The sequence below is a fragment of the Osmerus mordax genome, chromosome 8 (genome assembly GCF_038355195.1).
Source record: "Osmerus mordax isolate fOsmMor3 chromosome 8, fOsmMor3.pri, whole genome shotgun sequence".
NCBI classification, from domain to species: Eukaryota; Metazoa; Chordata; class Actinopteri; order Osmeriformes; family Osmeridae; genus Osmerus; species Osmerus mordax.
Genome location: NC_090057.1, coordinates 9,070,091 through 9,095,575, shown reverse-complemented (window position 1 = coordinate 9,095,575; position 25,485 = coordinate 9,070,091). Strand labels below are relative to the sequence as shown.

General features: G+C 44.4%; 1 protein-coding gene across 5 annotated transcripts; it reads left to right on the top strand.

Moving 5' to 3' along the window:
* Nucleotides 1–428: 428 nt before the first annotated feature.
* trdn (triadin) lies at nucleotides 429–25,272 on the top strand. Of its 5 annotated transcripts, XM_067241237.1 has the most exons (30): nucleotides 429–779; nucleotides 2,484–2,693; nucleotides 5,437–5,562; nucleotides 5,674–5,700; nucleotides 6,959–6,985; nucleotides 7,105–9,681; nucleotides 9,944–10,093; nucleotides 10,258–10,419; nucleotides 10,783–10,839; nucleotides 11,097–11,123; nucleotides 11,716–11,757; nucleotides 11,894–11,938; nucleotides 12,044–12,091; nucleotides 12,283–12,333; nucleotides 12,428–12,472; nucleotides 12,559–12,612; nucleotides 12,793–12,843; nucleotides 13,679–13,888; nucleotides 14,114–14,161; nucleotides 14,347–14,385; nucleotides 14,782–14,829; nucleotides 14,923–14,976; nucleotides 15,370–15,417; nucleotides 15,646–15,690; nucleotides 15,917–15,949; nucleotides 18,218–18,265; nucleotides 19,021–19,065; nucleotides 19,161–19,190; nucleotides 21,188–21,232; nucleotides 21,383–25,272. In XM_067241237.1, coding segments are annotated over exons 1-30 (4,542 nt in total). In that variant the 5' UTR covers nucleotides 429–778; the 3' UTR covers nucleotides 21,532–25,272. The 5 variants fall into 5 exon arrangements, with proteins under 5 accessions (XP_067097338.1, XP_067097342.1, XP_067097339.1 ...); XM_067241241.1 differs by lacking the exon at nucleotides 9,944–10,093; XM_067241238.1 differs by lacking the exon at nucleotides 11,097–11,123.
* Nucleotides 25,273–25,485: the final 213 nt, after the last annotated feature.

Genomic DNA, 25,485 nt, shown 5'->3' with positions numbered 1-25,485 from the left:
TGGTCTGAGGATTATGTGCTTGTGTACGTTTGTGATGCCCCCTCTCTTGCTCCCTCTCTCGATGACAGCTCTGCTCTGGGACTGGGGGGTGGTAGGGATGTTTGACAGGGGTAGTTGGGAGAATGTGTGTGTGTGTTGGAGGGTCACACCCCTGGCCTAAAAAGGCGAGGCAGTATGCAGCTGCACCTCTAATAATAACCCAGGCCTGGCCAAGAACTGTACAGGCGACCAGGGCTACAGAACAGAGCTGACAGGGCTAAGGTTACCTTGACATCCCGCTACCACCTACCCCCCCTCCCACCTCCCCCCCTTGCAGATTTCCTGACCCAGCTACACCCAGCACCACCACGGGAAACCTGCTAGCCTTAGTTTGATCTTTTATCTCTCTACAACAATCGGACTCTGGATTGCGGATCTTGCCTCCTCTGTCTCTCCCCACACTAACCCTCCACCCCCTGTGGACCTGGTCAGTGATCGGGCCCTGGAGTCCTGAGAGGAAGTGCAGCAGGTGGTGTGTCTGTGGTGCTCTCCCATGCTTCCATGTAAGGGGGCTGGGTCCAGTTCCTATCTCAGCAGCATCCTCTAGACCACTAGTCTCAATCTGGACTTAAATCACAGGATCGTCACACGCTTGTGGTGTGCAGGAGCTACATATTTATACTCACGGCAATTTTGTTTACACGTTTCGGAAGGATTAACTACATTGTGGATTTAACATTTTGTTTTTTGTGAGCACCATGACTCTGGCAGTCGAAGGTACAGTATCTACACACCACTAAGTATGTCTTTATATTTTTCCTTATACTCTGGTAACTTACATTCATGATTTTGTTTGACTTAAATGAACAGCACGTTAGATTCTCAGGGACTGTGTTCTGCTTGGTGAAAGGAATGTCCTGACTGAAGGCTTCTAAAAATACTGGCTATCATGTAGCATATTGGCTATTAGCTGGGCAGCCTTGAGCCTTGTGACGTGAACAACGCTGGAGGTTTCTGAGGGGGATGATCTCCTAACTCACACACACAAACACACGCACAAACACACGCACACACAAACACATACAAACACACACAAAACAAAATCTGCTTTGCATTCTCACTGGTTTTCATCTCTGGTCGCTGGTTCTGCAACTACAACCCTGAAAGCCTTTTGGATATTGTAAATTAAAACTTCTTGTTATTATCAAACTTGACAAAGTGCTGGTGAGGATAAGGGTGTACCAAGGCAGACACTACTGCTGTACCTAGTATGGGCCTGATGGAATTCTAATCTTAAAAGAACAGGATGAGGTCATGTGATCATAGAGTTCTTAACATGGTTCTGTTGTGGAATGAGTTGTCATTGACAACCTGCTAGTTAATGAACTGTCCCCATAACAGGGCATGTAACCTCACAGCACGAGACTGTTCCGACTGGTCTCTCTGAACAAGAGTTAACTCTTAATTACCCAGCATGGATAAAGGGTTCGCAGAGGTGTACTGATAGCTGAAGCATCTTTAAATACATTTAATGGAATTTTACCATTTGAAATTAGTAGTAGTTGTTTGGTTGTTAGTAATATTTTACTGTGTCAGTAAAATAAAGTAGGGTATACCTAAACAAAACCCCAACTACTCCACTGATTGACAGTTGAATAAATAAATATGGCCAGAGATGAGCTTTAGGAATGTCTAGGCAAGGAGGAAAACATACACATTGTGATGATTGAACTGGTTTATTCTTGTTTATGTTGTGTGAGGGTGAGAGGAAGTGAGACATTCAGCAGAGCCACTTGAGTCAGCAGGGCCATTTAGGTGTGCAATACCGCTGGTGGCCAGCAGGGATGATGAGACACAACAGGTGGTCGAAAACCACAGCAGGTCACACATACATACACAGACACATACAGAGACACATACTCACACAGTTTCATAAACCTACAAGCTATGAACACCCGGTCTCAGAAATGCAACATGCTCACTCACACAAAAGGTTTTTTCAAGCCCATACATATTCACATGTATGTATGCATTTGACTAGTACTAATATGCACCCACTTGAACTTGTCCACTAGGACTCTGCAATCATGTCTGTCTTCTCTGACCCCATCTCTCTTATGACATCCTGTCTGAGAGAACAAACCCAGGATCAAACCTTTGGCCATGAGGCACAGAATTGGTCTCAACCCACTGAGCTAAAGCATATGTTTAACAACGTTTCACAATCATTAACACACTAAGCTAAAGCCCATAGGTCTTGCCTTAGCCCACAGGCCAGTCCTCTAACCCTGCCTTAACTTACTGAGCTAAAAACAGAACCACAGAGTGTTATTCTTAACCTGTCAACCTGTCAACTAACCATTATCTCCATGGTGACCAACCTGTCCTGTAACCGCATCTCTATGGCGACAAACCTGTCCTGTAATTGTGTCTTTATGGCGAACAACCTGTCCAGCGACCATGTCTCTATGGCAACCAACCTTTCCTGTAACCGTGTGTCGTAGTGCGTTCCTCCACCACCACCATGGTCATTGAGAGCAGGGGCGGAGAGGCGGGCTCAACCTCTGCACGCAGCTCTAAGAGGACTATGACGGATGACCTCTACACGACCTTCAGCTCGCCTATGGCTTGGATCCTGGTCCTGGCCCTCATCATCACCTGGTCCTTTGTGGCTGTGATCATGTTAGACCTGGCTGACTACAAGAGCCTCTCAGGTAATACCACACGACTGACCTGCACAGCCTACACCACGACTGCATGTTGTCATTCTTTATGCTTCAGTCGCACTGAGACTGAGTCTCTTGAAATGTTGATATACTGAAACTAGATAGATTACATCCCCAAATTGAGATGTCATGTTTGCCTTTAATTGTCAGGTCTAATTTTGGCTTACAGAGGGCAATACCAGCGGTCTCAACAGAAACGTGGGCCAGAACTTGTAGGACTTTTAGAACAGCAGATACTGGAGGTTCTCTACCAGATCTAGTCGAGGGGTGTGGATGTTGCTTCCTGGCAGCCAGCTTATCTGGAGTGACCTATGGGACAATGGGGGCTGGTCTCTTAGGATCACTGGACATCGATTGGCTGAAGGGGGAAGTGTCAGTGACACAGTCCAGATGATTGAGCATTCTCAAAAGCAGCTGTTATTATTGTTTGACAGGAGTGAGATAGAGTAATGCCATTAATATACAGTATAGGCCTGTAACCTTTGCATCTGAAATTAAAGTGAAGATTTTGCCTCCCAATTTCAGGCTGCCTAAAGCCTTGGTCCTTGGTCCTCCTCTCTCTCTGGCCAACATGTGTTGTCTGTAACACGAGGCTTCAGTACATGCTCTGTGTCCAGGCCAGATCCACTACAGTCCCATGTCCCTGTACAGTCCCTTGTCCAATCTCAGGTCCATGCTCAGCTCAGCTGCAATGTACTATCCCAGTAGGGACAGGCAGTGGATGCTGTGTGGTGCAGATAAGCCCTGTTAACTCAGTAGTTGGATACATATTGATTGTGTCCACACCGTATACTGATGGTCAGCCCTGGGGGAGAGAACCTTTTAAAAAGGTGCTGAAACTGCAACTGAATCCAACAACACAGGCCTTTAAGCTTCACTGTTTTATGATCTGACAGGTCTTTAATAGGGTGTAGCAGTAGTGGTAATCATGGCCGTTGAAGAAGACTGCTGTGTCACGCTGTTTAGGAAGACTGCTGTGTCATTCAAACTTGAGCCAAGACTTGTGACTGGAGTTGAATGATTCAGAGGGTCTTTATGATTAGATGTTTCTTTACTTTCTTTCAAACCTTATACAATTAACACACTGTGCTTGGTTTACATGATCTGTTTGGAAAAGGTCTCTAAAGTTAGTTGCCATGTCCTATTTCCATTCTTCCTACCTGTGTGTCTATGTTGATGCAGTATGTGTTGACGTTGTTATGACATCATGTTCCAATGTTATTAATGTGTATGTTATAACCTTCATATCTCCTGTCCCATCCTGAGTTAACCACCAGTCACTGGTGGTGGTAAGCTGGTTTGATCAGTCTCTCTCCCTGCCATCTCTCTCTCCTGCACTCTTACTCCCGCTCTCTCTGTCTCTCTCTGCCCCCGACTCTTTCTCACCCCACTGCGTCTCTCTACCTCCGTGCCCAATTTTCACTCCCCCCTTTCCATCACACAATCACTACCGTCAATGACATACAACCCTGGCATGCTGCTCCCTCTATCATGGTCTCTCTGTCTCTGTCTCTGTCTCTGTCTCTGTCTCTCTCTCTCTCTCTCTCTCTCTCTCTCTCTCTCTCTCTCTCTCTCTCTCTCTCTCTCTCTCTCTCTCTCTCTCTCTCTCTCTCTTTCTCCCCATGACTCTCTCCACTTCCTTCTCTCTTTCTCCTCCTCATCTTTCTCGCCCTCTCTGTTCCCCTCTCTTCCCCCCCCACCCTCCCATTTTTTTCTGTGCCCCTTTGCTTACTATCTGTCTCTCACCTCGTGCCCCCCCCCCCCAGGTGCACCCCCACCCGCTGTCAGAAAAGCTCTGAAAGATGGAGGCAGGTCTAGAGGCAAGCAAGTCACCGTCTTCTGCTTCTTACACTGCAACCTCTGACCTCAGGTCATGGATAGACGACTGTGTCAGACACTAGCATCTGCATGTCTTTAACCTGGGATCTGCAACATTCATTTGAGCTGTACATTTGCATCCTTTCCATATCCAAAGAGCGACTTAACATTCGGTAATTGTATTATTAATCATCAGGATGTTAGATTCACAAAACCCCAGATTATTGCAACCTTATCCTAGTGGCAGACTTAAAAGGGTCCCAATCCTTCTTTCCTCCCCTTGATCACTATACCACTTCATCCCTATCTGGAACATTTACCAAATATCTGAGAGGAGATGAAGAGAGGAGGGCAAAGAAGGAAGTGAGGGACCCAGGAAAGGATCAGACTATTGGGGCGCTTCGAGATGGTCTTGTAGCATGTTTCCCTGTTTCCTTTTCCTGTTTCCTGTTTCTGCCTGCGAGAAGAATGGCAAAGTACAAGGTTCTGTTCCGCGTCAGCTGTGTTGTTGTTTGTTGGCCTGCTAGACCTCAGGGGATGTACCCCCATGTGTGTTGTGATGATCTGGGAAACGGCCCAGTCTGTCTGCAATGCAGACGGTCTGGAACCCCACCAGAGGTGTGAGCTCACATGGTGTGGTCTGAACGCCCGACAGCCACTCAGTACACGAGCTGCTTTGACCTATCAGAATGAATCTGTGTTTCATGTACTGACACGGGAACAGTACATTTGAATCATGGGCTTCTGTGCTGTCTTCATTTAGTAATTGAGATATGTATTTGTTTGATACATGTTTAATTTTGCGTAGAATTAGAATGAAGAGCAACAAATGATTCATGAGCCGTTTTCTGGACACAGATCTGTCCACTATACTGCTATACTGGCTCTATGTAATCCCCCCCCCCCTCTCCAGGTAGTCTCCACCAGCTCAGCACAGACCCCATGAAGGTGGTCAATGAGGCTGTGGTGGAGTCCACTGGTTGGCTTAACATGCTGCTGACCTTCGCATCCAACCTGGTAGCTCCCGAAGATGAAGACAGTATGTATGCACACACACACCAACACTCATACTCGGGAGGGAACCCAATAGAGCTGTGTACTTCTTGTTTCACCTTTAACCTTTCACATTTCCCCTCTCTCTGCATTTTAGGTAACCTATACGCAGTGCGGAAAAAAGGTTTGTATTCCTGCATTCATTTATATTTTGTTACGTACTACATGTCATCTATTATGTCACAGCTGTCATCTGTAATTAAATCATTGGTGTTTAATTGATGCAGATTTGAGGTGATGTGTTGCTATGAGTTTTGCGTTGCATGACCACAAAGGGGTACAATCCCTTTTAAGCTTCCTGGATGAAGACACAGAGCCAAAGGTCACTGTGGAGTTGCACTGCATAGCCCTGGCTGTAGAGCTCAACCGAGTTAAGTCATATGACCTGGTGAAACTGCAGGACACTAGTGACCACTCGTGAAGATGTCTGTAGTATAGACAGAATCATATTGTTCTGTTTCAAGATCATTTTAACTGTCGTGTGAAGGCAGGCATCTTGGGGCTTGGCTTCTGTGAAACATGCCACGATACTGCAGCAAAGCATTATCTGTGTCTTGGCAATGTTTGGAAATGTCTCTTTCTGCATGTCAACAACCCCTAAACACACACACACATAACCGCGGGATATAGGGGTGCTGCAGCACCCACATATGTATTTACCCCAAAATAAATCAATTCAATAAGATTAAGATTACTAATTTTTGTATGCTGCTGTAGTGCAGCATGCATTTGTCTTTGCAGAGATTTAGCCATGTGTTATGTTTTTATGAGTCTGGTCCGTAGACATATATACCATTTGAATACTTGTTTTTCGTATCAAGGTTGGCAATGAGTATCGCGGACAGCGTACAAGCACTCCGCATAGTCAAGCCTCGCTCTCATACTGGAAGTTCTGTTTTCATGTGACACTCATCAAGTCTAAGTGTCTCTGAACCAGTCAGAGAACAGTATTTAATATCAGTTGCCATATCAGTTGCCAGGTCAGCACACTCAAAATGTTGATAATGTGTATGATCATTCCAAAGACATAGGGTGGTACGAGGACGAGGAGGGTGAGGAGGAAGAAGGTACTATGCTTTTTCAGTACACGTTATTAAATCGAGTCACAACATACAGTAAAACTCTTGATGTTCTGGTCCTTGGTTCCCGTTTGCACATCAACATTGTCGATGGCTATGCGCACTACAAAATACAAAACAAATGTTTCTCTTGTAAATGTGCATGATATTTTTTGTATTGTCACAGCTTGTTACATTGCTACTTACACCTTACTAACAGATCTGTATATCATTAAGCTAGCCATGTGATGTGGTCACACTTTCAATAATTCTGCAACAAATCTAATTGAAATGTTTGGGGTCTTGCCATTCCTCCAATCACAGGAGATTTCCTTCCGGCCCGAAAGAAAGGTTTGTGTCTCTTATATTTTAATGAGATCCTACTTTCATTCATTCTCAGTGTATCACGTGGGTGTGAGACATTAACGTCTCTTTTGGGTCCCAATGTCTTACACATTGTTATACTACAGTTGTAGGGATGCAGCCACCAAAGACTGAAGTGTTAGAGACGGCAGAGGAGGAGGAGGAAGAGGAGGAAGAGGAGCTGGGGGCAGATTCTGATGAGGCCGAGGCTGAGGCAGAGGAGGAGGAGGAAGATGAGGAAGAGGAGGAAGAGGAGGAAGAGGAGGAAGAGGAGGAGGAAGAGGAGGAAGAGGAGGAAGCAGCCACTGCCGAAGCAGGTGACGATGACGGCGAGGATGAAGATGATTCTGCAGCTGCTGAGGCTGAGGAAGAGGCTGATGAGGCCGAAGAAGAGGAGGCAGCTGCTGATTCCGATGATGTGCAGGTTGAGGAGGAAGGAGAGGAGGAAGGAGAGGAGGCACCTGCAGAAGCAGATAATGATGATGCCGATGGCGAAGACGAAGAGGAATCTCCCGCTGTCGCTGCCGGCGATGACGACGAAGAGGATGACGAAGCCACACCAGAGGAGGAGGCTCCTTCTGTGGATGCTGTCATTGACCAAGATGAGGAAGATGAGGATGTGGCAGAGGTTGCAGCAGTCGACGGGGCGGCTGAAGAGGACGAAGAGGAGGAGGAGGAAGAGGAAGAACATGCCTCTGCAGCCAATGAGGCAGCAGAAGAAGAAGAGGAGGCCGATGCCGCAGCAGCAGATGACAAAGTGGCTGCGGGAAAAGAGGATGAGGAGGCGGAGGAGGAGGATGAAGAGGAGGTGGAAGAGCCTGCTGAAGGAACTGCTGCTGCCGAGGCCGACGACGAGGATGATGAAGAGGACGAGGTGAGGGAAGCAGAAGAGGAGGACCAAGAGGCTGCCCCTGCAGGTGAGGAAGGAGACGAGGCAGAGGCGGCTGCCGTGGAGGAGGAGGAGGAAGAGGAGGAAGAGGCTGCTGAAGAAGCTCCTGCCGATGACGATGACGACGAAGATGACGAGGCAGAAGCAACAGCCGGTGATGTAACTGAAGCAACGGAGGAAGAGGAGGAAGAGGCTCTTGGAGAATCTCCTGCCCCTGCAGCTGCTGTTGCCGATGAGGAAGATGATGAGGAAGATGACGAGGCAGAAGCAGGAGCAGCTGGAGAGGTGACTGATGAAGAGGAGGATGAGGCTGTTGAAGAATCTCCTGCCGCTGCAGCTGCTGTTGCTGATGAGGAAGATGATGATGAAGGAGATGAAGCAGAGGCAGCTGCCGTGGAGGAAGTGGAGGAAGAGGAGGAAGAGGCTGCTGAAGAAGCTCCTGCTGATGATGATGATGATGAAGATGACGAGGCAGAAGCAACAGGCGGTGATGTAACTGAAGCAAGGGAGGAAGAGGAGGAAGAGGCTGTTGAAGAATCTCCTGCCCCTGCAGCAGCTGTTGCCGATGAGGAAGATGATGATGAGGAAGAGGACGAGGCAGCTGCAGCTGCACCTGGAGAGGAAGAAGAGGAGGTGGAGGAAGAGTCTGCTGAAGGGGTCACTGCTCCAGGTGCTTCCGAAGGAGACGATGAAGATGAGGAAGAGGACGCTGGGGAGCCGGCTGTTTCTTCTGATGACGATGAGGAAGAGGACGCTGGGGAGCCGGCTGTTTCTTCTGATGACGATGAGGAAGAGGACGATGGGGAGCCGGCTGTTTCTTCTGATGACGATGAGGAAGAGGACGATGGGGAGCCGGCTGTTTCTTCTGATGACAATGAGGAAGAGGACGATGGGGAGCCGGCTGTTTCTTCTGATGACGATGAGGAAGAGGACGATGGGGAGCCGGCTGTTTCTTCGGCCACTCCGGATGACGGAGAGGAGGACGATGGGGAGGAAGAGGGTGATGACGCTGGTGATGACGCCGGCGATGATGCCGTCGCTGACGTGGACTCCACCGCTCCCACAGTCCCTACTGAAGAAGATGATGATGATGATGATGTTGAGGAAGCTGACACAACACAGGAAGGGGCGGTTGTTTCTTCCAGTGATGACGCCATGACTGCAGAACCTGAGGATGATGATGTGGATGAGGAAGATGATGAAGAGGATGTCCTTTCAACTGAATCGGAAGATGAGACACCTTTAGCTTCCTCTGTAACTGACGATGATGATGATGATGATGATGATGATGATGATGATGATGAAGATATTGCAAACTCATCATCTGTTGACAGTGTAGCTGATGTTAGCTCAGATGACACAGATGATGATGATGAAGATGACAACATTAGCGATGCAGACAGTGAGGACAGTGGTACCCTTGACAGTGGTGATGCTATTGCTGAGGATGATGGCGATGATGATGATAATGATGAGGATGACAAACCAGAAGAGGCATCAGAGGCTGCAGCTATTGGTGACATCAAAGACATTTCAGATGAGGATGATGATGATGATGACGATGATGATGAAGTTCTCAGTCTGGATCTGACCAATGAAAAAGAGGACCTCAGTGAGGAGATGGGGGAAACTGACCAAGATGAGGATGAGGATGAGGAAGATGATGAAATCCAATCAGACACCGTAATCAGCACCTCTCCTGAACAAGAACATCTTGCCAAGGATGAGGATATGGATGATGATGATGATGATGATGATGAAGAAGAAGAAGATGACCTAACCTTACCTCTGACAGGTAGGGTGGCAAACATTTCACATACTCTCCTCAGGTCTGTTTCTATATTTTAATGCTAACTACATTATTTCTATTCCCATTTCAAACACACACATTTTCATTTAATTGACAATTGTCCCAACTTTTTTAGAATCTCTCCATTATAATTACCCAAGTCAGATAAAACATCTAATACAGAAATGAAAAAATAGTGTATTGAATAGTTAGCTTTTTAAACTGAAGCTAGATTATTATAAAGATACTTGGTCTGTGCCATGTCCAGAGTCCAGTGAGAGCGCTGTGGACGACAGGGTAGAAGACATAGAGCACAAGATAGAAGACATTGAGGAGAAGATTGTGGAAATCGAGGAAAAGATTGTAGATATCGAGGGGAAGATTGAAGACATTGAGGGGAAAGCAGTGCACACTGAAGGTGAAAAGACCACCCACAATATTCTTAATTAATTTGCTTAATCAATAAACAATTACATGTTTTAGACAAGTATGAGGAAACTAAATAAAAACTATAGTACAGTGAGAAAACAAATTGACGCTGGTTTGGACAGTAGGGTGAACTCAACATGTATGCACTTCTAGATTTACTGCTTACTCAATCAGCGGTTACCATGGAGGTGGAGTCAGAGAAGACCATAGAAGAAGAAAAGGAGGAGGAAGAAGAGGAGGAGGAAGATGAGAATGTTGTCATACCAACAGACAAGCCTGAAGAGATGGCACCAGCAGCCAAGCCTGAACCCACAGGCAAGAATGAAAGAGAGAGATGAAAAGAAAATAAACTGAAAAGGAGAGGGATTATGCATCAGAAAATGATATACCATTCTTTACTAATTATACAGTCCTAAGTAGCCTCCCCAGTGTTGAGTAGTCTGCTGTACATTGTTGTTCAAATGCAAGCCTACTGATGAACAATACATTTAGTAGAGTAATCCACCATAGAGGATTGTAGCAAGTGTCAGTGTGTGCTGGAAAAGCTTGCCACATTGGTAGAGTAAATATTTAGGGTTAGTAATCATTTGTTACAGTAAATGTCCTTTATCTTGTTGTTTTGACCAACTCTCCAAACTCACCTTTTACACTCTTTTATTGTCTTGTTATGTGTTACAGTTTGCACATGTTTGGCACCAGAAACTGAAGAGGCAGTCAAACCTGTGGAGCCAAAAGGTATCACATACTGTCCTGTGGACTGATCACTGATTGTAGACAACTGACATCTTGACCAACCCGCATTCAGTTAGTGAATATGTGCCAGTCTGGCGCCATCTAATGGATCACTGGCCTCACTCAGAGCCCCAGCCTTAAGGCCTTACTAGACCAGAGTAGGACCTGTCCCCCCCCCTCACACACACACACACACACACACACGTGTTTCTACTATTCTGTATAATACTTTTATACATGTCCTACAACTATCATTGCAGAACATCTCAAGAAAAAGAAGATGAAAGGTAATCAAGTGATGTGAACAAGCTGTTTTCATTGACACTAACAACCGTCATCATAATGTAAAAGTACTGCAGTTACGTGATTCAAGTCTATCGTCCCCCGCATGACTCCCTAATTCACTGCCTGTTGAATAGGCCTCAACCGAAGACTATAGATATAAAGATAGATACAGAGAGACATACAGGCAGATGGATGTCTCCCACTGTCTGAGCGGTCTCTTCATCTGTACATCTCTCTCTGGGGATCCTGGGTGCTCCTCTATCAGGCATCTTCAGGTGTCTGTTCACCATCAGAGAGATGAAGCAGCCCCTTCCATAAATGTCAATGTTTCTCTGAGGTAGAAATCCATTTCCCTGAGGTCATCTTCCATTGAAGGTTCTTTGGAGTTGGGCAAAGCACAGATTTAGCCAAAGGTGTTTCGAAATGAGAGAAAAAGTTCTATTTAAATGATTAAAAAAAAGTTATATTGAAACTTTTTTTCACACAGCTCCTGGGGATGTTGTCACAAAGCTGTCCTGCCTCGGTATGACTGACAGTTGCTGCTGTGATCTGGAGCTAATTCCGCTGTGTCACAATGTTCTCTCTTCATTTCAGTCGAAGCTCCCAAGAAGGCTCCTGTTGTGCGAACCAGAAAAGGTACTGAAGAACTCAGCTTTGGAACACTCTAATTGTACACTCTAATACCCAAACTTTGTATAGTGAAAAGTTCGAATCTCATTGAAAAGGTGGCCATGACAGTGTGTTCTTTCTCTCTGTCGTTCCCCCATCACAGAGCGCGAGGCAGTGTGGCAGAAAGAGGAGAAGAAGAGGAAGAGAGGTAGGATGACTTAGGGATGAGGCAAATAGATAACAAGCAGTGGAGCCAATAATGAACACTGTTGAATCTTGGTGACTTCACGTCTCTCCCCTGTCTTTGACACAGACATGTTCATGAGGAGACTTGACATGGAGGAGATAGTCAAGAAGAGAGGTATATGGGATTCTATCTCTATCGCTTTCTCTTTCTTTCTCTCACTCTGTTGTCATTACATAAACCACTTGAACAATGCAATGGACCATGCACATGAAGTCATAGTTACGCCGTGTGTTATAGTCATTCTCTCTCTCCTTCCCCCCCTCTCTCTATCTCTCTCCCTCCCTCTCCTTCTCTCTCTGCCTCAGAACCAATAGTTGTCCGTAGGAGGGAACTGAAACCCAAGGCCACAAAGAAAGGTACTTCAGCACCAGATCATCAGGACTGTGACCAGCTCCTTGTGCCTCATGCCCAAAACAGACAGAACTGATGTTTTCCTTCTTTTTCTCTCAGCTGAGGTTGAACCCACAGAAGATGTGACAGCTCCTCCATCGGAAGGTATAGTAGACAACACACACAGACACACACACATCCACGCACATGTGCACACACACAATAACCACATCAATGCCTGGGTTTTACAGCTGCTCCTTGTCGACCTACGCCTGTCTACTACCCAGCGCCCCCTGGATGGTATGGTGAGTACTACAGCAGCAGCTACCACAACAACAGCAACTACTCATTCATTCTCATTAATGAATGTATCTGTTCCTGAGACAATCACTTACTGTGTGACTGTATCTCTACCTGAGAGAACTGCCTACTGTGTGACTGTATCTTTACCTGAGAATATGTTAAATGTGACGTTTATCTTCCAGTGCATCACATAGTCACAGATACTCCATACCCACCTCCGGCAGCCATGACAGGTACTTAGTCTCCTAACTCTCTGAACTCCACAGAACAGTGGCCTCTTCAATGGATAACATTAACACTGTGTATGTTGCTGTTTGTTCTTTGTCCTGGTGTACAGTAGGCCAATAATATACTGTATTAATCAGATAATCTGTAAACAAGAATGTTTTTGTTTTGTGCTGCCAAGCTGAATTTTCATTTTATTGTGTGTGTTGCTTTGAGTTCTGTTGTTTGTACAGGTTGTTGGTTGTAGTCTTTCAGATCATACTCGTGTATAGACCTGTGGTTGTGTCTGTTTGCTGACACGTCCTTTGTGCTGAGATAGTGTGTGTGTGTCAGGGGTAGGTGGGGGGGATCTTGGACTCCATATCTCCTAACTTGATGGACTGCAGGACCTATATCAACAGATGAACCGTAGACTGTGCTAATGTGTGCTAGTCTTATTCCATGTATTAGGGGGTTTCAATAATCCAACCCAATCTGTTTGTCTGCAACATCTCCTTTCACAGTATCTCAGATGCATTAGCTGAAGAGCACAAAGTGCTCACTTGCAGGAACCACTTTACATAATTTTCCAAACAAGTAGTTGCAAAGCACATGTCCTGCGTGTGATTTGTGCCCTGAAGCTTAGTGAGCAGATGTGTCTGCTAGCAGGCTTCTTTGTTCAGCCGTGTTACGTAATCCCCCCGTCTGCACTTGCTCCCCCGCTCATCCTTGTCATGTCAAGTTTCAGATCAACTGATCAGGTATATTGTTTAAAACATTGTGTTTACAAATGTCCCAAGGTAGTGAGTGGTATGCATACTTCTGATATCCGTAATGCATAACAACTCTACTCATTGTCTCCAGGATCTCAGATGCCAGTTCTGACATCACATCCTGTCCAGCAAGCTCCTCCCATGCAGCCCCTCCAGTTCTCTGGTCCTCCTCAGCCACTGGCTCCTGAGACTGAGACTGAGGCTGAAGCCCCTGCTACAGCCCCAGCACCTGTCCTTTCCCCAGCCCCAGCCTCAGACTCAGCCCCAGCGACAGCGACAGTTCCTGTGACTAAACCTGAAGGTAATTCGAACTTCTGTTAAACACAAACAGAAGTTCTTGGTCAGTATCTAACCAACACAGAGCTAAGTAATCTATTTGCTGTGCTTGATATTACACACATACATTTAGCAGTTAGACAGTCCTCCTGTCTCGTACCACACTGTTCATCCATGTCATCTGTCCTCCTGAGTGCTCTGCTTCTGAAAAGAAAGGCAGCAGCTGACAAACATCTGCTCTGCTTTGTAGAACAAGAAGTTTCTGCAGAGAAGCCGAAGGCTGCGGCTACAAAGAAAGGTAACTGTTTGGCGCCCTGAGTTACCATTCAACATCAACTGATCAAGTGACTCTCCAACACCATTCCATTTGTCTTTGTATCTGTTTTACTCCCCCCTTTTCTCTTCATGCCTCTCTCTCTCTCTCTCACACCCTCTCTTTCTCTCTATGTTTCTCTTGTCTGCCCTGATCACGACTCATTCCAGCGGCTGAGGACAAGGCCAGGGTCGCACCTGCAGAGCTGGGTAAGCACTCATGTGGAATCGCTTCAGAATGTCTGTGCTGACGGACAGAGGAAACATTGATGTAGTGATGTGTGTTGTAGATGACTATTATCTTTGTGTTTCCTCATAATACTTCTAAAGAAGGACCATGTGACTATGAAACCTAAACAAAATCACATAGATAGCTGCTTTCAAACTCTGGTTTGATGAAAGGTATAAAGCCTTGAAGCAGAAGTCGAACTGAACAGTACATGTTGAATAATATTTACACAAGTAAATCAACTTGAGATATATTATTTCCTTTGAACTTGATGTACCTATCTTTGTCACCAGGTGTTGCAACAAGTGCCTAGAAGCCAGAACATTACATTACAGTTTCATGTTCTTTAACTTTTCTTTCCGGGTTTGCTGTTCTAGTACCTGCGGAGACTAAAGAAAAGAGCAAACCAGCAGTCGTAGAGAAAGGTGCAGAACACCAGTCCTTAGATATGTCTTCAGATAGACCTGTGTTTTCAAGGGTTGTTGTTTGTGTAAGGTTGTGTTCTTACATTTTTACAGAGGCTGTTGTCGCCAAAGAAAAAGTCAAAACTACAGCTTCCAAGAAAGCTACAGGTACAGCCTCTGACATGATTAAAAAGTTATCCTGTGCTTGAAGTGCAATGTATCCTCTTAAAGTCAGTGTGTAAACAACTTCCCAGACAAATGGCTGTTGCCACAAAGAAAGGCAAACACCAAACAACCTGAGATCATGCAAGCAGTCAGACACAGATACTGAGCAAGTGAAGTGGAGTTGAGAGTAATGGAAGAGTTATGAGACATAACATTACACCCATTCATAACTTAACTATAAGTCAGCAAAATAATTATTTTACAACATATAGCAGGGAATGGTGCTATCCAATGCTATCCATCCTATCGATCATTACTTTTCTTTCTATTTTCTAATAAAAGCCTGTCAGATTTACAGCTAAGTTAAGGGAGGGATCTTGTTCTTGTTTGTCTCAGACGTTGCTGCCTCCAAGACCAAAACAAAAACCTCTACTGAGAAGAAAGGTATGCCACTGTGTTGGTTGCATCATCCTGTACCACCACTGGGCTGACAGTTTGACACTGCACTCAGTGACACTTACTGCAGGCATACTAATCAGATATCAAAATAGAGAACTTTTGTTTTCTGTAGCCAGAAGCCAAAGAAAGGTGAAGGCTTGTCTGAATATGTCTAGTGAATTTTCTTTCCTCAGTCAGAGACAGTACATCCTCTTTGTTCCGTTCTCCTCTCAGTTTCTACAGTGAAGGAAGAGAAGCCAGCCAAATCAGCTGATCAAGGTAAACAGACAAAGACACAGATATGTCCTTCCAAGAGAGTACTTTAGAATTAATTGCTTTTGTGGAACAAATGACCATTATCCTGTTATTTAGATATCAATATTAACATGCATCAACATGTTATATCATCAAACAGTTATTTGTCAAACCTTAAATTTTCACTTGGTTCATCCAGTGTTGACTATAAATGCAAACAATGTGAGACTAAAGAAACTTATCTTTTCAGCTAAAGAGAAACCAAAAGTAGCAGACAAGAAAGGTACAGTATGGTAACAGATGATGACATCAATGAATGCTTACATATTCAGGGTGGGGAGGATTCTAATGATGAGTTGAAGCTATTTTGAACTCTATGAAGGCGCTACAGTCTGAGAGCTTTGCCAGTGTGGTGATTCTAAAGATAATGTGAGGAGACTTTTACCCTGAGTTCCACCCCTCTGGGTGTCCGTGTGTGTAGGTCAGAGGCGGAGACACAGTGGCGTGTCTGACCCAAGCACATGCTCCTCTCCTGCCCCCCCTCCTCCTCTCTTAAGGAGTGGAGGATGGAAGGAGCAGAGGCTCCTTCCATCCTCCACTCCTGAATTATCATGCTCTATATCTGGAGTACTAGAAAAGGCTCCCCTCAATAGGTCACTCTCTCTTTCTCTCTCTCTCTCTCTCTCTCTCTGTCTCTTGTTCTCTCTCTCTCTGTCTCTCTGTCTGTCTCTCTCTTTCTCTCTCTCTCTGTCTCTCTCTCTTTCTCTCTCTCTCTCTCTCTCTCTCTCTCTCTCTCTCTCTCTCTCTCTCTCTCTCTCTCTCTCTCTCTCTCTCTCTCTCTCTCTCTCTCTCTCTCTCGCTCTCTCTCTCTCTCTGTCTGTCTTTTTCTCTTTCTGTTTTTCTCTGTCTTTATCTCTCTGTCTCTCTGACACTCCCTCTCTATCCATCTCTCTCAGTCTCTCTGTCTATCTGTCTATCTGTCACTCTCAGTTTCTCTCTCTCTCTCTCTCTCTCTCTCTCTCTCTCTCTCTCTCTCTCTCCCTCTCTCTGTGTCTTACTGTCTCTCTCTGTCCTCTCTTTCATTTCTTCTTTTACTTTCCCCCTCTCCTTATCTCTCCCTCTCTCTGGCGAGGGGTCTATGATGCATGTCAGGGTAGAGCGGATGGGTGATTTACTGACTAATGCTGTATAAAAACAACAACGACACTGGCAGCAACAACAGCAATGGTAACAACAACATCAAGAACAAACAATACACTCCACTTACTGAGGCCTGAAATTAAACCAAACATCAATGCAAAGACGCAGCTATGCTGAGGAGTGAAACAATGTCGATAATGACAACTCTCTGATGTTGGCAGGGCTGACTTCACAAAGGCTTTGATTGTATGAGCATAACAGTTGACGTAATTACAGGATATATTTTTCCATTTTTAGATATGAGCTTCCGCAGAATTACAGTGTGCAGAACTTTCTGTTTGTGTGCTCAACACAGATTCATTCAATCTTAGGTTTTAACTTTGGTTTAACTTGAACCGGTGCTGTATGTCAGTGTGTCATAGGATGGCCTGAAGCAAGGCATGTCAATGGTGTTTGATGCATCCATCTCTCGGCTAGATCATGATGCACTCTCCCTGTCACTCAAATATCCATCTCTCTCTCTCTATGCCTTGCCTTTCTGTCTCTCTCTCTCTCTTTCCCTTGTGTCTCTCTATCCTTTTTGTATGAACAGAAGACAAGCATAAGATGCTGAAGACTACACCAGACAGGGAGTTCTTGTTCTTTGTCTCAACATGGCATTCTTTATTTGTTTAGATGACACATACTGTACAATTTTGGATAGGGTGTACTATATGGGGCTGTACTATAGATAGGTTTTAGTACTACTGTTTGTAGCCAAAGTGTACTTTGGAGAATCTTTAGTGTCATAGGAATTGGCCATTAGTGAAGCTTCATCCCTTACCCTCACCCTTTCCCTGATCAAACATCTGGAATCCTCTGATTTATGAGCATGACAGAGCACCTCTCAGTGAAACTATGCCATTGACACACCAGGAGTTTGCATGAGTTTAACCTATTCCAGTCTATTACACGTGCTGTTCCAAGCAAAACACCAGCACCTCTATTAATGAACATGATGGACGAAGAAAAGAAAGGGGGGGAAATATATATTGAAATGTGGAGGTATTGATTTCTGTAGGTGTGACCGGGGGAGACAGAAGATCAATAAACCTTGAAAAGAAATTAATCCGATTAATTGATTTCCTGAAGTCAATGTGGATGAAGGGATCAATAAACTGTTGCAGCAGGAGTCTCAATTTGTCATGCTACTTTAGTCCTATTAGACACAGTTACTGGGAATAGAACTACAGTACATGATTGACTTCTTTGCAAGTCCACTATTGAATATTTGGCTCACGTAATTATCCTGGCTTCTTGATTATGTTTTTGTCCACCTTTGAAATAGTTATTATTGTTTTTCACTCTTGGGTTTAGAATGGCTCTCATGGTATTGGTAATGCAACGTCTTGTCCGTTTCTTTATCTTTCAGTCACAGCCAGACCTACTGCAGCTAAGACACAACCGCCTGCTCAAGCTTGTACGTAAACAACCACAAAAAAAGGATATCTGGTTCTTGTTTTGGGATTAATGCTCCTGTTTAACATGTTTGTGGATTAACAGTTTGGAATATTGTGTTTATCTTTTTAAATTCCTCATATTGCGTCGTGTATTCTTGAAAGTATCCTCCTCAGAAGCCCTCCAGATGGAGCATGCCTTCTGGTTCTGCCAGAGCTTCCCAGTGTGCTACAGTACACCACAACAGCAGTTGTCTGATTACCTGCCAGGCATATTTATCCTCCGTGTACTTATCAAATAGCAAACTCAGCCTGACAACAGGAAATTGGAGGTGTCAGACTACATTGTTCCAGACAAAGCCAAGGCAGACATTTCTCTGTGTTTACTCGACATCCCCAATCAGGTTTTAAAAAGCGTTCCAGAGGTTTGCACTCTGACTGTCGTTAATATTGTTACATTTCTCAGTACACAATTCGCAGCGCATTAGTATGAGATCACTCACACTCCCAGCGTGATTGGAGGAGAAGTTTCTGCATGGAGAAACTGCAATTATAGGATGTGTCATGCTGCGTTAAAGCAAGGGGAGAACACACCAGAGATTATGAACGAAACTCAGTGAAGCTTCAATGGCAGGTCATAATCAGTCTATCTTTTCCTTTTTGCGGTTCTTTTATCGCTTTCCTTTTTTGTTCCTCTTTCTCTTTTCGTTCTCTTCTCTTCCTTCCTTCCTTCCTTCCCTCCCCCCTCCCCCCCCCCCCTCTTTCTCTCTTCTCTCAGCCAAAGCTGAGAAGACAGAGAAGAAGCCTGTGAAGGAGAGTAAAGGTGAGTGAGCCGTGTGTCGCCATGGTCACCTCCACCCTTGGATCTCTCTCGTCAGCCTCGTCTGATCGCCCGTCTTTGTTCTCCTCTCTCCTCAGATGTAGATGTCGCACAGTCGGCTAAAGCCAGTGAGTATCTTATCTGGAGGCCTGCAGCCCAGATAAGCCAGGGGCTCTCTGGGGTACAGCTAGGCAGGGCTGTGATGCGGTTAGATACACAGCAGTCTATACTGTTGCACACTGGGACTGAGAGAGGGGAGAGAATGGGGGCTGAGGAAAGGCTAAATCAAAGCTGAAACGTGGCTAGGAATGAATGACAATATGTGTGGGTCGCATTGAGCCCTGATGCAGCCATTGGAGGTCCTGTTAGCCTCTCATGGTTTCCTTGACCCAGAGGAAGTTCCTCCCTAGACTCACCACATGGTGGTGCTGTGGCTAACACTGGATCTGTACATAAGAAGATTTGTCATTTTATTTATCAGTTTATCCAAAGCGCCGTGCAGGGGGACACACAGTATCTGTACACAAGCTGTTTCGGTCTATCATACCAACCCAGCAGGAAACATCATACTGATAAGTGCTCCATGCTAATCATGCTAACAATGATGTGGCTATGAAATAATGATGCAATCCTATAATCTTATGTTTGCTGTTTATAGAGAAGAGGGCCAGATCATCTTTGGCTTCTATTCGTGTGTCAAGGTATTCTCCTGTGGTCAGCTCACCAGGTCACACTCTGCAGGCATAACAACAATTACATCAATTAAGAAAGGATAAGGAAATGAATTTATTGGGAAAAGCGGAACCGTGTTGATCCGATTGGTAGAAAGACTACGCATTGGGCAGCATTTAGTAATTGGAGGAAGCGATTATGTTTAGTTGTAGACAATAATAACACTTTCTAGATTGATTGATTGTTTCAATAACCATGCATTGATGCCATTGGGAGAGTGCTCTATCGAGTAAGCCAGTGGAGTTTTCATAGTCTGGTTTTGCAGCCCCCCCCCCACCCCCCCACCCCAACACACACACTCCCTATATCTCTCTCCTGTCTCCCTCTGTCTCTCCTTCTCTTTCTCCAGTCACTCCCTGGGTGGTGTGTGGCCAAGTGTTTTGACAATTTGCAGGTTCTAGGACCCAGGAGCTTGTCTTGTGTTGCTCTTTACATTTAACACTTCCATTAACTGTTTTGTTTACATCCCTGGGGACCAAAACCCTTTAAGTCTATTTGAATATATTTGATTCAACGAACCAACACCTCTTTTTCTCTTTTCTCTTCACTTTCTCTCTTTCTCTCCAGCTCTCTCTCCTATTATGTTTCTCACTCTATCTCTCAATTTCTTTTCTTTCTCGCTATAATTTTCCCCTTTTCTCTGTCACTTTCATTTTCTCATTTTCCTCTGTTTTGTTCTCTCCTTTTCTCCGTTGTTTCTCTCCCTCTCTCGATCCATTTGTCTCTCTGCTCTCTGTCACTCGGCTCTCTCTTTCTCTAATAAGGAAACCTTTTCCTCCCATCTCTCCCCCACTCTGCGACAGCTCTTTTATCCATCCCAGAATTCTGTGAAGGTCATCCCACCTGTACGGTTTGCTATTTGATATTGCCAGCACCATCCTCCCAGCGGTGGTCTCTCTCCAGGCTGGTCTCTCTGGTCTGCTGTTCTCCCCAGAGTCTCTCCAATGGCAGCAGCATCACCATGCTATTGTAGTCTCTCTAAAAGGGCTGAAGTCCTACAGGGAGGGAATGGCTGTGCACTCCAAACTTCCTCCGGTGAAAGAGAGATGAGAAGGAGGACGTGGAGGAGAAGGGGGGGGGGTGGAGGTAGAGAGGACAGAGCTACACCATCACATTGTGCTTGAAGGAGAATAAATACATGAGAATCTGGGCATATGATGAGCTCCCTTTTCCCCTTCGCTAACACTGTCAGTCTGTTTTAGTCTTTCTTCATTTCCCTCACGCTCTACTCCCCTCCCATGCCTGTCTGTCCCAACGCTCTCCCTGCCTCTCTCTTCCTTCCCCTCATCATCTCTCTCTTTCTCTCTCTGCCTCATTCCATCCTTCCCTGCCTCTTTCTCTCTCTTACCCTTTCACACATTCATCCCATGCTGTATTGTGTTTCTTCCCCTAGAAGAGCCTCAGGCTGATGAAAAAGTTACAGAGAAGAAGAAGCCAGGTGAGACAGATGGATTTGACACCTGTATAATATCAGACTTTCACTTACTATGTATCATATATTCTTTCATAAATCCATCTATTCACCCATTGGTCCATCCATCTATCCATCCATCAAATCATGTGTTGCTTCAATGTTCCTGTGTTCCAGGCCAGAGATACTTCCAGTGCATTTTCATGGGCGGAAAAAATGCCCAGTACCCTCTGCGACCTTTCACTCCGGCCATGCCTCCAGTCATGCCCCCAGCTGCCATGCGGGCCATGATGGAGCAGCACAGAGCTAGAGCGGCAGGCCAGTAGGCCAAACCCCCAACCCCTGACCTCTGCTAGCCATACAGCCTCCAGACAGCATGGGGTGCTGTCTACATTCACCACTCTGCTGCAAGGTTCTTCATGACTCCTCTACAACATCTGAGGACAACTAATGACTAAAAGGAAAAGGAGGATGAAGGACAGAGCTGTTCTATTTATTTATTTATTTATTCATCTTTTCAGCGGTCAAACTCCCGTGCAATTTTAGGTCTGTTTAAAGGTACAGTCCACTGTTTAGTTTCCCTGCTCTTTTAACTGGTTTAAATGTTGTGTTTTCTGGCCTGCTCCTGTCTTCAGTATTGTATGTGCTTTTCTTCTCAATTTGTATTTATAGTTGTTTAAGGGTTGTTAAAAAATTGTTTAACGATTTATTTGTCTCACTATTAACAACTTTTGCTTACATCGTTAGCAAGCAATAGAGTGGAGCCTTTACTTCACTTTAACAAAGCAAAATGTGTGTCACTAAGCTGAAATACAATGTACATTGAGACCATGTTGATATTGGAAATCACAGTTTACATTTTTGAGCACTCTTCTACTATCAGGCATCCTCCTCTAATAATTTGTTGTATATTTATTATGACATTCAAGTGCACTATGAATCATTTAAGCACATATGTTGAATTATTTATTTCACATAGAGTGAATGGAGACAAGGATCTTCAACTCCTGAATTAATTTGATTTACTTTCCCCTGAAAAGAAATTAGGGCTTTTATTCAGGCATCCTGTCTACCAGGGTCAGACTGGCCGTCGGGAGAGTCGGGAGATTTCCCAAACGGCCGGTCAAACGGCCGTGGCATAATGAAAAAAATAATATATATATAATAATACACGGCCGTGGGCCGGTCTGCGTTTCAAAGTCCCGGGCCGTTTTTCAGTCCCAGTCCAGACCTGCTGTCTACAGTTCTTGACCATATTTTTATAAAACAAAAACAACAAAATTATAATTGAGGGGGATCTGTTCTGCCCTGTTCTGTTCTGTTATCTAGGTGTCCTCATTTGTTTCCTGTGCCACGTCCTGTTGTCATCTTCATCAGCTTGCTGCCTGAAGTGTATGTGTGCTAAGTATCATGGGAAAAGTTTAAATGCAAAATAGACTCACGGGAGCAGATGCTATTTATCTGAACAACTTTGGTCTCTCAGAGGAGTGTGTGAGGTTGAGTGTGTGAAGCCATAAAGAGTTTGTGTAGCTGTGAAGAGAGTGCGTGACTGGAGAAGTATCTGAATCTAGTATCTGTGTATGCATCTCTACCAGTGTTTGCAACCTTTTAGGGTTTTAAGTGGCTAGCATGAGGTAGCACTTCCTTATCTCCATCTGTGTCTGATGGACCAGTGGCATCAGGTGACTAACTACCATAATCTGGTGTACCTGCCTGTCAAATATGGAGCCTTCGGTGCCTTCTCTCAAACTTTTGCAAACATTACTCATTTATAAATGTATGTGCTGAAGGGAATAGTGTATGTTGTTGCTGTAATAGAGCATTGTTGTTGTTGTGCGGGAGTATGATGTCAACAACAGGTGGTGTGTGTAGTGCTACCCTGTTTGTTATCTGGGAGAGAGAAACTATGGACAGAAGTCTGTCCACGACTACAACATGACCAACTATGATTCTTGTGAGACGGTGGTACGATTGTCCTTATTTGATGACATCACGACTGTCATGTTCCTACTACGGCACTGAAGAGTGCCCTTATTGTGACAGTAGTGCGGCTGGGTAGATGCTCAGCATGTCCTACTGAAATCGAGACAGATTGAAGAGGTCTTGAAGACCTACTGAAACAGAAACAGACATTCAAAATACCTACTTATATTTATACTATACTTGATGACCATGTGAGTGCTACTGTTGGACGGTGTGAGAGGTGTCCTTGGTGGCAGAGAAGGGAAGCTTATAAAATGGCACCAGAGCAGAGACTTGGTACTGTACCTGTCTGCAAGGACAAAACGATTCCTCGCTGCTCTGAGTGTGTGTGACCTCCTGAGATGGACAATTTGTTGACCAGAACGATCTTCAACGATTCTTTCTGCAGTTGCAGAAATAGTATCTGCGTCGACACAGTTAACCACACTGCAGGGAATAGCCTGCAAGTAGTACCAGGCAGCCAGTAAGTTCAGTTGGCAGCAATGCTAAGAGCTCAGAGAGGAAGTAGGCCACAGGAAGTAGCAGACTTTGATCTTCCTGAGTATGAGGGAGCTGTTTCCTGCTTCCACAGGGAACATGACTGTGTGATGATATTGTTGTTGTTGTTGATGTGTCTGACTCATAGCTTGAAGCACATTTCAGCTGATAGTCTATGATCGACCAACGGATGAACAACCAGGATTATTTTTTCTAAGTAACTGTGGCTCACATTTCATGATCAAGCAGACTCAGCCATGAGTATCCTAAACATTCAGATGCTCTTGTTGAAAGATGCCAAAGCATTACTTTAAAGAAACATACTCATGACAGCTGTTTAAGAAATGTCACTAGCTGTAACTATGTCTTACCTTTCTATTCTTTATGAATAGAGTAGTTTGTTTACTTTAGGACACGGTTGGGTCAGGGATTATGGACCTCCCTTGGTTTATTGCTGCATCACACAGGCTTTTGGAAAGTTCACCCCTGGTTGCAGTTCAGATGGGTCATGCCTTATTTAAGGTGCACTTGTTTGATTGTAACCAGCACACTAAAACCTGTAGATCAGTGGCCATAATGACCAAGAGTTAGACAAATCAAATATGCCTCAAGTGCTTTAAAATACTTTCAAATGACTGATCCATGTAGTTGTCCTAAGTTTCAACCCAGCCGACGTGGAGCCGATGTGTCAGTATTTGGTCTTTAGACCTCAGATCTACTCCACAGTCAGCCAAACCACTGTATGGATTTGAAACTTGCTCAACGGAACTGGACATGACTGATAATGATTATGATTGCATTATGTGTTGAATCTGGGAGTTCAAAATATACTGTAGCCATTTTAAGAGAGAAAGATACATATAAATGATAGGTTTCCTTCTTTGATATTCTTCTTTTAATTTCTAAAATGTTATGCATGACCAATATCATTTAAACAATTAGCGTATATTAGCTAAACACAATGTTCAATGTAACTTTACCACAGGTAGTCATGGTCTCTAGTGGAAATACATAAATAGATGTATAAATAGACAAAAATGACACTTTTTAAAAGGCAGTAAAAACATCTGTCCGAGACATATGTCTTGGATTTAACATAAAACTAGACTACACTTGATGTGTTACTTTGTAGGATCATGTTGCAGACTATAACTTTGAATGCTGCTTTGACCTACTATGCATTTTTTTGGTAACACATCATTTACTCGGTAGGTTTGATTTAATGTTTTACTGTAATCTTTTGTTCAATCTTGCCACATTCTCAGTTTGTTTATTAATTATACTCTCACAGTTGCTGATAGCCTACATTTTGAAGCTATTATATCTCTTACATTTGATAAACAGCAGCCCTTTTGTTTAGTTCAGTGCTGATCACTGCATGAAGTCACTAGTTGGAAGATCATTTGGTGTTGTTGTTTTCTTTAACACTCAAAAAAAGTCACAAACTGAAGAATCTGTTAGTCAATAGTTTTTTTTTTTCAATTGTGTGTACCAGTACTGTGGTTGTTTTAAAGATGTTGTAATTTTTTGACATTATTTGGCCTTCAAATCACAATGCAATTTCAATGTTACACAAAATCCCAAAGACATAAAGGAGTTTCATCACATGTTTTGGTTGTGGTTGATTTTGATTGACACCTCTCTGTTCAGCAGTGGTCATGTGATTCTGGAAATAAATCCCATTTTATCACGTTGGTTCGCACTGGATTGGTGGGCCATTTCCGTTCCCTGTCATAGCACCTCCCCTTCTTCCCAGTCCCCAAGGACTGAGTCTGGCTCTTAGCGTCTTGGTGTGCTTCACTGTAACTCTGCAGTCATTT